Here is a 15558-nt window from a genome sequence, read left to right on the forward strand (position 1 = left end):
GGCTCACACCTTACACTGGACAAGGGTTGAAGATTGACAAGAAGCAATGGGCTTAAATTACAGCAAGGATGGCTTAGATTGGACATTAGGAAAAATTTTAAGCACTGGAATAAATTGCCTAGGGAGGTTGTGGAATCTCCATCATTGGAGATTTTTAAGAGCAGGTTGGACAAACACCTGTCAGGGATGGTCTAGATAATACTTAGTCCTGCCATGAGTGCAGGGGACTGAACTAGAGATCTCTCGAGGTCCCTTCCAGTCCTACAATTCTATGGCTGGATGCTTAGTTAAGATTTTTTTATCCTGGCATTCAAGGGATACAAAAAAAGAATATAGTTAAAGCAAAGAAACTAAGAAAACCAAAGAGGGGGAAAAGAGACAGCCAATAAAAGCAGCTGCAAAGAAAAAGATAAATGCACTAATGGAAGCTGGGAAAAGGCCCTTCCGCCCTTAAGGACATATTCTTGCTTTTCAATATCTGCAGGAGTAAATCGAACAATGAAGGGAATAACTGCAGCATAAACCATCTGGGCTCCATTTAGCTGGGACTTACTGTGGTTTCTTTCGGACCAGATCACTCTTCCAGAGGCGATTTTGGCATTGAATGACACTGCCTTTTGTTAGAATTTCTCAGAGTTTCTGCACAATCTCCCAGGAAGCAAAACATTAGTGTGGTGAGTTTGCACGTTCCACCGAGAGCTCTTCAGAGCAGCCTAACGTTACATTGGACTGTGCTGAGAGCATGAGCAAGAGCAGGCGCTGTGGATTTTCAGACCCCAACGTTCCCTCTCTGGGAAGCTGTATGCTCATTAAAGTTGCCCTTTGCAGGAAGCTTTTAAGAATGCAATAGGGGGAATAGCCACAACAGTCCAATACTGAATACACCGGCCAGCCCATTACACACAGAGTACCCTAATCTCAGAGGCAGTCATGCTGGCCAACAACGTGGGCTGAATTCTGCCCTTAGAAAAACACAAGCATCTCGCCTGAAGGTCAAATCCACCCCTGCCATGACTACACTACAGCCAGTGGAGTTACATCTGGCATGAATTAAACCCAGAATCTGGCCCCACGTCATCAGTGACACGGAAGCAGCAGCGAGATAGGGTGATCTAGCGACACGTTAAGAATAAAAGGCCCTGATGAAGGCCCAAAACAATTGCCTATCACCACTGAAAGGATGGTACAGTGCTTAGAGAACTAGCATAGGATTTGGAAGACAGGTTCATTTCCCTGCTTTGCCACAGACGTCCTGTGTGACCCCGGGTGAATCACTTAACATCCATGCTTCAGTTTCCCTCTGTACAATGGGAATAATAGCATTGCTACACAGAGCTGATGGGAGGATAAATACTAGAAGTGGCCAGGAATTTTTGTCTTGAAAATTCTTTCACTTTCCATTCTATTTTCTTTTAAATGTCAAAATCACCGTGAAACATTTTGACTGTATTGAACATGGGGGAACTTCATTTCATGGGCAAGTTTGAAATTACACGCACATATCAGCTATCAAGCACCCATTTGTGGAAGCATTTCAGTGTTCAAGCACATGGCATCAACCCAGGGCATTCTGTTCTTTACATCTGAATAGCAATGAAATGAAAAACTTCCAGCGGTGCACCAAAGAGTCAGTCGCTCAGACCCTCCATGACACGAGACATGATTGTTCTATTTGGAAAAGCAGCGCGATGGTCAAACGGCGGTTTTGACACCCCTCAGATATCTAGCCCATATTAGAAAAGAAATTTACGTCTAAAGGATGTGGAGGAAACAAGACAACTGCAACCAATGCAGCCTGAAGCTCCGAGGCTATTTGAGGACCCAGGAGTGAATTGCTCCCTCACCAGTAGAGGTCCCATTAGCTTTGGTGGAATCCAGTACATCAATCTGACTGTCAGGGAACCAGAGAAGTTCTAGAAAACTAGAAAAGATCTAGCTCATCGGTGCTGCCAGTGAAGAAATGCTCCTGGCTATTGCATTTCTGGGGCTTTTCCCAGCCGAGAGTGTCACCATTACTTCCTTTCCGAGACTATTTCATACTCCTTATAGATCACAGTCTCAGGAAGTGTCCTCAGAGTTTCTTTTCTTAATTTCATCCCTTTATTCCTAGCTACATCTTATCTGCCTCACTGCATCTCCCTCCTTGGCCTTGGCACCTCTCAGACTTTTGTAGACTGCACTACAAGAATCGATATTCCATTCCTAACATGCCCCAATGAGCTGGGTCTGCCAGCAGCAATCCCCTCGCATGCTGACTACAGCCAGCTGAGAATTTTTCAACAAAACTTTTTTCTCCCAGCCAAAAATACCGATTTGTCAAAACCAGAACTGTTTGTAGGAAAGAGCTAATTCTGAGAAATTTGCCAACTCAATACAGTTGAAAAAAAGTGTTTTAAAATTGTCAAAAACAGGACATTTTGATATTTTTCCACATGAAAGTTTTGATTTTCTGGTTCAAAATGACTTTTTGTTGCAAAATTTCATTTAATATTAAAAAACAGATTAAAAATAGGGAAAAAAAAGATCAAAATCCATGGGCATGGAGGATAGGTCCATCAGTGGCTATTAGCCAAGGTGGTCAGGGATGAACCCCATGCTCTCAGTGTCCTTAAGCCTCTGACTGCCAGATACTGGAACTGGATGACAGGGGATGGATCACTTGATAATTGCCCTGTTCTGTTCGCTCCTTTGGAAGCATCTGGCACCAGCCACTGTCAGATGACAGGACACTGGGCTAGATGGACCACTGGATCCGACCCAATATGGCCGTTCTTATAAACTGAATTGGAACATTTTGAAATTATCAGAACAAAACATTTTGATTGACCTGAACTGAATTTTTTTTCAGTTTGTCAGTTCATGAAAATATAGCATAAAAATCAATAATTAATTTTTTCTTCCTGATTTGGGGAAGGAATTCTTTTTTAAAATCTCAAACATTCTGGTGGGACAGAAACCTGTTTACTGCCTACTCCCTATGTTAACACTTCACAAATCTCTCCAATTCTCTGCCCGCCCTTTGACCCAGCAAGTCACTCATCCAGACATCAGTGAAAAGTTCCCGTGTCACAATGTCCCATTTCAAGAACCAAGAAGTGTCATTTTTTCCCCATCCTCTGCTGTGCAATCACCACCAAACCCCACGCATGTTGCTACATCTCCAGCTCCGCAACCAGGCCTACACAGACCGTTTTCAATAGCTCAGGAGTCTTCTCCACTGGGGTGGGAGCCAACAGTGGAGCTACACCAGTATCAATTCCTAGCAAAGACAAAGTTTACACTCATGCAGCATGATTTGCACTAGTTCAGTGCACCCTGATGAAAGCTGCACTGGTATAAACCATCCAGGGATTTGCAGCACCAGCAGCATAACTGCCTCACTGGCTAAAATTCCCATGTAGACAAAACCCAAGTGTTTGAGACCTTAGCTGAGAAGCAATGCTGACTTTTTTGTAAACCAAGTATCCATTTTTCTTCGGAGTGTGTCTACAATTTCCTTATCTTATAGCAGACACAAGACAGCAATGGCTATTGTTAAAGCTGCGTCTGTTATAATCCTTTGTTTCACACATTCCTCCTTTTAGGACTGAGCTTTTCCATACTTGGGGTCTCTCCCAACTCCCACTGAAGATTCCCATTGGCTTGGGTGGGTTTTGGATTGGGCCCTATGTCTCTGCTAGAAGGCAGATCTGATGTTATTTACATATTGATTTTTCTTAAAATCCCTATAGCCACTTGCAATTCAGCGAGAGTGAAAATAAATAGCTCAAAAAGACCCATTCACCTCTTGGCAGCCAATTCAAATGCAGCGTAGGTGAGGGGCCAAGGAGCACTGGTGAGGCAGCTGGGACAGTGACATGCTGCTAGTATTTTAACAAGGGGTCCCTGCAAAGCAGTGTCCCAGTTAGCCTCTGTCAAAGACCATGCAAGGGGGTAGGGTCAAGCAAACTGCTGAGGGGCCCAAGCATGGGACAGTGCAATCTTTTCATTCCCCTCCCGCCCCCCATTTAAACAAAACCACTTGCTCATAATCGTAACAAGGGAAAGAGGAGACACCAGTGGGGAAACAAACTCATCGGAGGGTGGGATTTTTGCTGACCAGGTTTATACTTTATTCCTGAAAAAACACACTGAGTGCACTGAGCTATGTTAATGGGAAGCGGTGAGTGAAGGAGAGACCTGATACGTGGTGCAATCTAATGCACTAAGGAGGACTGAAGGGTTAGGATCTGCATTCTATTTTCTCCAGCACAGACTTCCTGTGGGACCTTGAATAAGTCACTTAGCCTCTCGGTGTGCCAGTTCCTCATCTGCAGAATGGGGATAATAGAACTGTGCTATCTTATATAGGTGTTGGGAGCTCAAATACCACACAGATTGTAAGGCTCTCAGATACCATGGTGATGGTGGCCAGATAAGTCTGCTGGATGGATGGATTATGACAGCAAAACAAATCTGCTCTTGAGAAGTATTTTTAAGAGCCCTGAAGACAGATGATCGCTGGCGGGAGGGGGTCAGGAATGAGCTCCCTAAATTGGCAGGGAGATTTTAACAAGGGGGATTCCAGATGGCCACGAGGTATCCCCAGCTCACCACTGAGCACGGGAAACTTGTCCTGGCTGTGCCTGTGCTTACCTGCCCAGAGGACACAACCTCAGCCCCCAGGGCTGTCCATGCAGCACCCTTCGTTACCAGTATTAAATGTACCTTGAAACAAAGTGACCCTAAAATACCATGGAAAGCATCTAGCGAGCAGCCTTCTAGCAGAACCTGTCTCTCGTGGTATGTTGCCCTACAAGAAGGGAGGGCTGGAACGGAACTCAATGTAGCAGCAGAATGCGGTGACGATCATCAATATTTATTATTCAGGGAGAATGATTGATTTCAGGAAGTCAATGAATTTATCCCCCGAGCTGAAGGACAAACAAAAGGTAATGTATGCATTGCTGACATTTCCAGAGGCTGCAAGGCGCAGGGACAAGGCAGACAACCAACTTCAGGCTAAACCCACCCTCCTCATCTGCGAGTTCCAAGTGTCTCATTCCTGGCGTTTTTAAGTCTCAGCTGCCAGGAAGTGGGTGCTTTATTACTGTAAAATCTGCACCGCACACAACCAAGCCCTGCAGCCTCCTTACTGCTCAGCCACTGCATTCCTTTAGAAAGATCTATGCACACACCAAAAACTACAGTCAGCATTTCCCCGTTCGCCCCAGCAAACACCCGTTCAGTGCACCCAGTGGATATGGAAAGAGCTCCTTTGAATTTCACTGCCGTATGTTGTTATGGCCCTGAGCTAAGCGGCAGGCCTGAAAAACTATGGCCAGTTGCACAGCATGATTCGCTAGTGCTGAGCTGTAGCCATCTCAGTACGAAGCGAGAGAGGAGAAGGACGGCGGCCCTGGAGCAACACGCTCACCCCCTTTGGCAACCACCACTTAGGACTCTCTGTAATGCAGGGAGTCCAGTAGGGATGGACGCACTGTGTTTGCCAAGTGGCAGGGATGCTGGATTCGGTGACCTAGGTATTCCCAGTCCCTCTGTGTGGATTCAGTCTCCCATCCCATACTCTTACTCATTATTATTTGCTGTGCCGGGACGCCTAGGCACCCCAGGCAGGGATCAAGGCACCTCTGTCCTGGGTGCTTCACACTCCCCACAAAAAGCTAGTCCCTGCCTCAAACAGCCGACAGTCCCATAGTCAGCGCTCCCAGCCCAGATCTGCCCAGCCCTGTCGGCAGCATGTGGTTACTGAATTCCACAGGGACTCTGGCTCCAGCACAAGCTCCAGGCTCCTCCTCTGACACAGAGCTCAAGGAACGGGGAGAGGTTCTCACTGGGGGACAGGGAAAGATGAATATGGCTGGGCTGAGCTCCTACCCTCCCCAGAACAGGCCTCGGGGTCCCCACTCACACTAAGCCACGATCTCGAAGGGCTGCCCATTGGCACTGTTCTCCCCACACCTTGGCTACCTCTCCCTGCCACCCGGACTAGCCGCCCACACCCTGGCCTCTCTCACTAAGGCAGTGCTCACCCCCGCCCAACATGCTCTGCGGCTTCTCAGACACGGTGTAGAGGACTCCAGCAGGGAAGCTGCAGCTGCCAGGGTGGACAGCTCTCTGAAGACACCCGCCCGGAATCGGGTGGGGGTGCAGCCAGTCTGCTTGGCCAGCCCACCCCCAACGATGCAGGTCGGTGGGCAGGGAAGGGCTAGGTGGGCATTTTCTGGGAACCAGCAGGGGAGAACAGGACCATCTCAGACCATCAATGTCCCCTTCCGACACTGAGTAAAGGTCCTAGGCTCAGCACAGCCCATCATTCTGGCAGGAGGATGTTATTTGTCTGAAGGTGGCTGAGTGTCAGACAGATCCCCAAAGTATTCCCCACGCCACTGTTCCACCCCGCCTGCCGGCGCCTGCCTCTAGCTGAACTTTTACAAGCAGGGTGGCTAAAGCCAAGCATTTCGAGAGCCAAGAGACAGTCCTTGTGCAAGAGCGTGTGCTTATTCAGCGTGCACCAACCTCCACCTCTTTGCCAGTCTGACCGAGTTATGCAAAATATTTAGGAGGAAAATAAATCGTTTATCTGCATTTAAAATTTGTTTCCAAAGCCCTAGACTTAGGGGTAAAGGATTTCTACGCAGCTCAGGGCTTTTTATCTGCAATCACTGACAAATCTAAGTGGGCTGCGGCGGGATTCTTTCCGTTTGGTTGGGGTTTTGTTTGGTTTTGCACGGTGCCTACCTTTTGCAATGTGGTGCTAATTAAAGCAGGGGACTAGGAGGTAGGATTCTGTTCCCAGCTCTGCACATGATTTGCTCTGCCCTTGACTATGTCTCCTAGGAAAAGCTTTCTAACTTAGGGTCCCTCCAGTTTTGCTTGACCAACGTGAGACCCCTAAGCCCTGACTTTCAGAGGTACAGAGCCACTATGGTAGCCAACCCTTCTGATAATCAGGACCTTGGTGACTCAAACTGGGCAGTGGGAGTCAGGTGTCTACACACCTTTGAGGATCTGGGCCCCACAAAACTGAGATGCCCTAAATTAGTGGATGCTTATGAGAATTTGGGCCATAAGCTTTCCATGCTACACTTTCCCCACCTACCTAAGGAGTACAATAATATCTTCCTACCTCACAGGGGAAGGATGAATCTTAATCAATGTTTTTAATGTGCTTAGAGATGTGAGGCTATTAAATACCATGCAGGTGCAAAATATTTGATTAATTCCCTTAGTTCTGTAGGCCGTGGTGGGGTCATGGATGAATGCACTGGCTACCAACCACTGAAAACATGGGTTTAAATCCTGATTAAATAACAACAATTATTTAGCAACTCTCCTCAGAACAAACTGTCTCTGGCAGGTTTGTGGGCACATGGGAAGCCCCAGCAGATGGGCGCAACAGAAACGCAATTTATTGCTGGGAAAAAATAGACGTCTTTCAGTAAAACCTTTGCTGGAATAAGGGCTTGTTCCTGTTCTCATAGAAGTCAGTAGCTAAATAATGACTGACTTCAGCATGAGCAAGATTGAGCTGCTAGGTTTTATTAAAAAGGATGTTGAGCATATGCCCAAATGCATTTTGTAAATCTAACTATATTCCTCTTGGTTTCTTACATGATTAAAAAAGCCAGATTAAATATCACCATGAGCATCTTAAATCAAGCAACAGAACATTTGGCCTCGTTTCAAGTCACAATGTAACACTTTAAACCACTAGTGTTAACCTAACAGAAGGGAATGATTTTTACCCGTTCAAAAATCTGATTCCCCTCCGGTGGAATTAACAGCAATTAGGTCATTGTTTATACCTACTACCAAAGGTAAAAACTACAAGGGTAAACAAAAAGAAAAAGGCAAAACAAACGTAAAATCCCTCTGAGGAAAAATGTAGCGTGCTTCTTAATAACCCTGGTATAAATATATAGCTAGATAACGTTACGTGCATCATGCTGACCAATACTGTCTCATTGTTTTCTGGTATTCTCGCATCCGTCTATATCCAGCTGTTGTCTCTTGTCTTAAGCAGGAAGCTGTTTGGGGCAAGTAGTGTCTTTTTGTTCTGTGTTTGTACAGCACCTAGCACAATGGGCCATGTCTAAGGCCCCTGGGCACTATGGTAAAACAAATAAATAATAAATAATAAGAATAAGAATAATTAGGGCTGTCGATTAGCCACAGTTAACTCACATGATTAACTCAAAAAAATTAATTGTGATTAATGGCACTGTTAAACAATAGGATACCAATTGAAATTTATTAAATATTTTGGATGTTTTTCTACATTTTCAAATATATTGATTTCTGCTATACCACAGAATACAAAGTGTACAGTGCTCACTTTATATTATAATTTTTTATCACAAATATTTGCACGATAAAAATGATAAAAGAAATGGTATTTTTCAGTTCACTTCATACAAGTTCTGTAGCACAATCGCTTTATTGTGAAAGTGTAATTTACAAATGTAGATTTTTTTTTGTTACATAACTGCACTCAAAAACAAAACAATGTAAAACTTTAGCACCTACAAGCTCACTCAGGCTACGTCCTTGCTACACGCCGTATCGGCGGGTAGCAATCGATTGCTCGGGGATCGATATATCGTGTCTCATCTAGATGCGATATATCGATCCCTGAACGCGCTTACATCGATTCTGGAACTCCACCAACCCGAACGGAGTTGCGGAATCGACAAGGGGAGCCGCGAACATCGATCCCGCTCCGTGAAGACGGTGAGTAATTCGATCTTAGATACTTCAACTTCAGCTACATTATTCACGTAGCTGAAGTTGTGTATCTAAGATCGATTTTCCCCCGTAGTGTAGAGCAGCTCCCAGTCCTACTGCTTGTTCAGCCAATTGCTAAGACAAACAAGTTTGTTTACATTTATGTGAGATAATGCTGCCCACTTCTTATTTACAATGTCACCTGAAAGTGAGAACAGGTGTTCACATGGCACTTTTGTAGCCGATGTTGCAAAGTATTTACGTGTCAGATATACTAAACATTTGTATGCCCCTTTATGCTTCGGCCACCATTCCAGAGGAGATGCTTCCATGTTAACGATGCTCGTTAAAAAAATAGTGTGTTAATTAAATTTGTTACTGAACTCCTTGGAGGAGAACTATATGTCTCCTGCTCTGTTTTACCTATATTCTCCCAGTCTCGGATGATGACCCAGCACATGTTTGTTTTAAGAACACTTTCACAGCAGATTTGACAAAACCCAAAGAAGGTACCAATGTGAGATTTCTAAGGATAGCTACAGCACTCGACCCCAGGTTTAAGAATCTGAAGTGCCTTCCAAAATCTGAGAGGGATGAGGTGTGGTGCATGCTTTCAGAAGTCTTAAAAGAGCAACACTCCGATGCAGAAACTACAGAACCCGAACCACCAAAAAAAAGAAAATGAACTTTCTGCTGGTGGCATCTGACTCAGATGATGAACATGAATATGCATTGGTCCTCTCTGCTTTGGACTGTTATCGAGCAGAACCCATCATCAGCATGGATGCATGTCCTCTGGCATGGTGATTGAAGCATGAGGGAACACATGAATCTTTAGCGCATCTGGTACATAAATATCTTGTAACGCCAGCTACAACAGTGCCATGCAAACACCTGTTCTCACTTTCAGGTGACATTGTAAACAAGAAGCGGGCAGCATTATCTCCTGCAAATGTAAACAAACTTGTTTGTCTGAGTGATTGGCTGAAATAGGACTGAGTGGACTTGTAGGCTCTAAAGATTTACAATGTTTTATTTTTTGAATGCAGTTTTTTTGTACATAATTCTATATTTGTAAGTTCAACTTTCACGGTAAAGAGATTGCACTACAGTACTTGTATTAGATAAACTGACAAATACTAGTTCTTTTGTTTTTTACTGTGAAAATATTTGTAATCAAAAATAAATATTAAGTGAGCACTGTACACTTTGTATTCTGTGTTGTAACTGAAATCAATACATTTGAAAAAACAGAACACATCCAAAAATATTTAAATAAATGGTATTCTATTATTGTTTAAGAGTGCGATTAATGCATGATTAATCTCGATTAATTTTTTTAATCGCTTGACAGCCCTAATAATAATAATTAATAATGTGACATTCAGTTAGCGCTAAGCATGAAGGCTAGTGTCCTGCCATCACTCATGCACATGAGTAAATTATAAACAAGAATGGTCCCAATGAACTATTCACATGCATGAAGTTATTCACGTGCATAAATGCAGGCAGAATCAAGGACTACGACAAAAATCGTCTGTCTTGCTTTTTGATTTGTCTAATACAAGGATCCAGAAAGTTTAAGAAAACACTGTGCATCTAAATTAAAGAGACGGGAACAGATTAAACATTTCTTTTTTTAACAAAGTGTCCTTGCAGTCCTGGCAACGCCTTAGATTACTAAAACTGAAGACTCTTCAAAAAGCCAACTTGCTTTTTCATTATTTTTCCTGTACTTCTGCCTTTCTCAGTCACACAGTAAAAACTGACACTTCAATTTCGTGTCTCTCCAGTTTCAATTTTTTCCCTGCCGTGAATGCTGCAATGTTATGGACTTTTTCCAGAGAAACATTAAATTAGCCTTATGTTTTGGGAAAAAAAGCCTACATTCAGGCCCACATTAAGAGGATATTTGGTGTCAATCTAGCAGAAGCCTAATTTCAGGATGCTACATTCAGCTGATGGCAGCTTGTAGAGAAGTGGCCAGGGGTTACAGACCAGGCAGCTCCACAGTTGGAAAACGACTCGCCTGAGCTCTGCCTCCAAGTAATTTCCAGATTCCAAGGTGGCCTGGAACTGGCAGGAACAGAGAGGTCAGTTTATGCATGGCAAACATGGCAACTCTCTATTCTTTCCTTTTGCCCCCGCATCTGGTCTACCTTGCTGAGACTGCACTGCTGGAAGGAACACTGGCTGTGAGCCACAGGGTGCGACCAACTCAACAAAATAAGCAGTATTGTCCAAGGATGCAATTCTCCGCTCTGCTTTCAGTGTCAGTGAAAACCACCAGCTGTGCTGAAAGACACCTCAAGGAGGTCGTGAACTCAGATCTTCAACGCTGCAAGTGTCTCAGCTCACTGTTAGCATGGAGCCATTTGTATTTTTAGGCATATATATTTTTATTTTCTAAAGCATTTCAATTCAGCTTGACTGTAAGAGTCAATGGAAGACCAGCACAGCATAGCTGAAGCAGTTGGCTGGCATATTTTACACATCCACACACAGGTTGCAGCTTTTCTAGCTACCAGCACTGAAAACTCAGCTTGGGCTCTACGAGACAAGCTGGGTTCTTTCCTTCTCACACATCATCAGCTGTAGTAAGCGTCCTGCAGGGCAAATCCTGCCTGTGCCACCCCAGAATCCTGTTAAAAGGAGAGAGTGTTTGACAGCCGGCAGTGTCCTCTGCTTATCAAAGACTGAAATAAAATTCAAGGGGATGATAAGAGATGGGCAGGAATAGAAGCCAGCACTGGGGCCTCCTATGGACTTCAGCAGGAGCTGACTGCACGGCTCCTAGTTGGAGACCCACAGTGCCTCGCAAAGTCAGCCCTGAGGAGTCCAGCTCAGACAAAATCTCCTCTCTCTCTTCTCCACCTTCTAGGATGTGCACTTCAAAAAAAGACGATCCCTGGCCTGCTGAGCCTCCCCTGGTTCTACAGCTCGCCTGGGTACTCCTTGGCCTCAGTGTCTCTCCAGCCCCCTAGGTTCCTCTTTATTCCCAGGCCCCCGCTAGGCCTCTTAGTGGCCTATCACCCCCTTGTCTCCCTTCTTCACCCTTAGGCAAATCCACAGATTCCCCTCACTTCTACATTCTCCATTCCCCCTCATGCGTCCAGTCCTACCTTCCTCCGCACCTCATGCACCTTCCAGCTACCGTCACTGCAGGCTCCTCCAATTCAAACCTGTACCACAACGTTCCCTAAACCCCTCTTATCCCTAGGCTGCCCCTCAGTTTGTCCAAGGCCTCTCCTTTCCCCTGCCCATGCTCCCCCAGCCCCTTGTTTCTGCCTCAACACCATGTTCTCTACATCCCATTAATGGTGCTTCAGCCTGTTATAAATGACTCTTTGTATTGTCTGTAGTACAGTTAATTAATTATATTGGACCTCAGGCTGCAAGCCTTCTGTGTATGTAAATCTAAGTTCAGGGAGTTATGCTCAGGGACCAGCTGGGGACCACAAAGGAGGCAGCAGAGTTAAAAACAGACTCAGGAAAATTAACGGTTTTAATTACATCTGATCAGGTGCGTGCTGGGATCTCAGAAATAAAAGAAGCAGTTGGTGCAATGACAAAAATAAATGAAAATAAGCCATTTATTTAAAATACGAAAGAACGTTTAAAACATTTTGCCAGCGCATCATTACTGGCTGAACCACAAAAGAGTGGCCAGCAGGAAGACCACAGAAGTGTGTATGTGTTTGTTTTGTTTTACAATAGCACCTACAGGCCTCAAAATCAGGGACCCATTCTTCTAGACACTGTACAAACACATAGTGAGAGACAGTCCCTGGGGGTGTTTATTAATCAACCCACGTGGAATAGATAAAAATGAACCCCACATAGGTCACAGAACTGTGGGGCTTACAAGATGTAGTCCCCATGCTTTGTCTTTCTCCCTGCTCCAACAAGACAAGCCAGACTTCATCATTTTCTCCGTAAATACTGCTATAGAATGCTTTGTATTTACAAGCGGCTGACCTCCACAAGCACACATGGCAAAAAGGGTCCGGCTGCTGCCAGCGTCTAATCAGTTTCAGATTGTTCTCTGTATTGCCAAACAGGAGGGAACATTGCGTGCCCCGATATATCCTTTGCATTCTATTTTCATGTTGTGTCTTCAGTATGACCCACCCTCACCCTCTTCTTCTCCCCATGCACAGCAGAAGAGTGCGGTTGTTGAAGACTCTTCTGCTTGAAATGCAGATGAAAATTAAAGTTAGGCTCCGTGCCACTGGACGCGTGGCAAGGAATCAACATGTCCAACTTCCCTGCACACACCTTAGTCCAAAGGAGAGAATTAAAGTAAACCAGTTTGCATTTCTGATAATACAGAGAACCCTAGTGCTGCTGCTGAAGCAGCGAGGTTTCACTATGAACATTTTAATACTGGGTGCATCCTCTATCAAATGTATTTTGCACTGTTTAGTGCATCTTTCCTTTCCACCTAATTTCTACTATTCTAAGTGATCTTGGGGATCTGAAAAGCTGGTGTATTTAAATTTATTGTGCCAAAAAAAGTAAATTAAATTAAATAGCTCATTATTTACCTGGCTCTCCATTTCATGATAACAGTGATGACTTACAATGCCTTTCATCTAAGGATCTCAAAACACATTATCAACATAAATGAATTAAGCCTTTTTAACCTTTCTGCTCCCTCCTGCTCACATATTAGAGTCAGTTCAAAATTTTCAGATAAAGGGACTTTGTGTGTGTGTGAATTTGTCGGTGTTTGTGATTTACTTTGTCCCTTTTTTCACCAGGTCGAATTAATTTCCCCATTTTATGGACGGGGAAACTGAGGCACGAGGCAGGAGGGGCAGGGATTAAGTAATTTACCTATGGCTACATCTGTGGCAGAGCTAGAACACAAAGAAAACGAGACTGTGTAGGATTTTTTTAAAATAAAAAACTGTTAAGATTTAACAACAACAAAATCCAACCCCCACACATTTCGTGTTTGCAAAGTTTTCTGCAGAGGGCTGAAAGTTGGCGAAATCGCGTGGGACACAGGCCTGCAGTCCCGCAGCGCAGCTGAGCGACCGCCCACGGCCGGGCAGCCAGCAGCGCTCAGGGGCCGTTTACACGCCAGGGACCAGCCCATGGCGAGAAGGAACCCGGTCCGCCTTCCCCGGGGCTCGCAGCCGGGGTGTCACGGGCGGGGGCTCCCCGACACCAGCCCCGGAGAGGATCGGGAGGGGAAACGAGCCCCCTAGCCGCCCACGATGCCCCGCTGAGCAAGGGAGAGTCGATCCGAAGCCCCGGACCCACAGCTGCTGCAGCGTGCGCTTCCACATCTAGCGCTGAGGGACCCCACATCTGGCGCTGCGGGGCCCCACATCTGGGACCCCATCTGGCGCTGCAGGACTCCCCATCTGGGACCTCCCATCTGGCGCTGCAGGACCCCACATCTGGGACTCCCATCTGGTGCTGCGGGCTCCCACATCTGGACCATACATCTGGCGCTGCGCGATCCCACATCTGGGACCCTCATCTGGCGCTGCGAGCTCCCACATCTGGACCATACATCTGGCGCTGCGCGATCCCACATCTGGGACCCCCATCTGGCGCTGCAGGACCCCACATCTGGGACCCTCATCTGGCGCTGCGGGACCCCACATCTGTACCAGCGCCAGCCCGCCCGCAGCCCGCGGCCCGGCTCACTCACCTGCCCCAGGGCCGCGCAGCCGGAGGGTCCCGCACCCAGCGCACCCCGAGCGCCCCCGCTTCTTCCCTTTTCCTCTCGGCGCCTTCCCAGCCGCCGAGCGCCCCGCCCAGACTCCGCCCACCGTGGGGCTGATTGGCCCGGCCCCCCAGTGACGTCTTATTATGCAAACGGAGGAGGGTTTTCTTCCTCTCGGCGAGGCGGAGCCTTCCCGGCAGCCGGGAGTCTGGCTGGCGCCAGGAGCGCTCCAGATGTGCGCGGGGAGGGAAGGGAGGGGATCTGCCCTGCCAGATGTGCCGGGAAAGGGGAGGAGGGGTGCGAGGAATGGTTCCTTTCCGGATGGAACAGCCCAAGAAGGGAAATTCTGCCTTGCCAGATGTGCAAAGGGGAGAGGGGTCGGGGGGAGGTCATTCCCTTCCAGATGTGCAGCGCCAGAGGCGTCGTTCTGCCCCTTCCAGATGTGGAAGATGTGCAGCAGAAGAAGGAAGATTCTGTCCTTACAGATGGACCACCGTGAGGGAGGCGAGGGGATTCTTTCTTTCCCGAAGTCCCTATATTTATATATATATAAATAAAAGCAGGAGACTTTTTCTCTTCCAGATGCTCCAGCTGTTCTGCAGCAGGGAGGAGATTCTGCTCCTCCCGATGGTCTTGCATTCACACAGCTGGAGGTTGGGAAGAACACTGCTGAGGCATCAGGGATGGCGAAGGGGAGGGACTGCTGTGTTCTCTGGCCCTTCATCCCTAGCCTCTTGCCTGTCTCATACACACCCCTTCAACCATCTGTAGTGACAGAGCTGGAGAAGTCGGGCTGGAACTATGTGTAAGTATCTTGTTGAAAACACCCTGCAAAAAAATCTGTCCCCGCAATTCTTTTGAACTGCCTTAAAATGAATGCAAATAAGGAAGGCTTCACAGATCTGCCAGGCATCTCAAGCTGGGCTCCTGGGCTAGATGGGTTGAGGGACAGAAAAGCCTTCTGGAGGCACAAGAGCACCTTGAGGGGACAAAGGACGGACAGGCACACTTGGTAGGAGGCTGTAGAGCCGATCTAGGGACTCAATCTCTCACTGCAGCAACAGAACCGGAGGGAGAAGGGAAGCCAGGATTGTGGTGACTCTTCTCCCAGAGCTGACGCTTGAAAAAAAGATCAGGAAGAAAAGGTC

At 46.4% G+C, this 15558-nt stretch overlaps 1 protein-coding gene across 3 annotated transcripts in view; it reads right to left on the reverse strand.

Annotated features, from left to right (window-relative positions):
• The window catches only part of IL1RAP (interleukin 1 receptor accessory protein), a 66459-nt gene extending 52012 nt beyond the window's left edge, over positions 1–14447 (reverse strand). For 2 of the 3 annotated variants that reach the window (XM_032777337.2, XM_032777338.2), the window contains exon 1: positions 12706–13000. In XM_032777337.2, coding sequence (XP_032633228.1) covers positions 12706–12824 — 119 coding nt within the window. In that variant the 5' untranslated portion in view covers positions 12825–13000. Of the gene's footprint in view, positions 1–12705; positions 13001–14395 lie in introns of those variants that run through there. The other variant, XM_032777336.2, reaches the window with a different exon arrangement.
• Between the last annotated feature and the right edge of the window lie 1111 nt (positions 14448–15558).

Source organism: Chelonoidis abingdonii, chromosome 8 (assembly GCF_003597395.2).
Source record: "Chelonoidis abingdonii isolate Lonesome George chromosome 8, CheloAbing_2.0, whole genome shotgun sequence".
NCBI lineage: Eukaryota > Metazoa > Chordata > Testudines > Testudinidae > Chelonoidis > Chelonoidis abingdonii.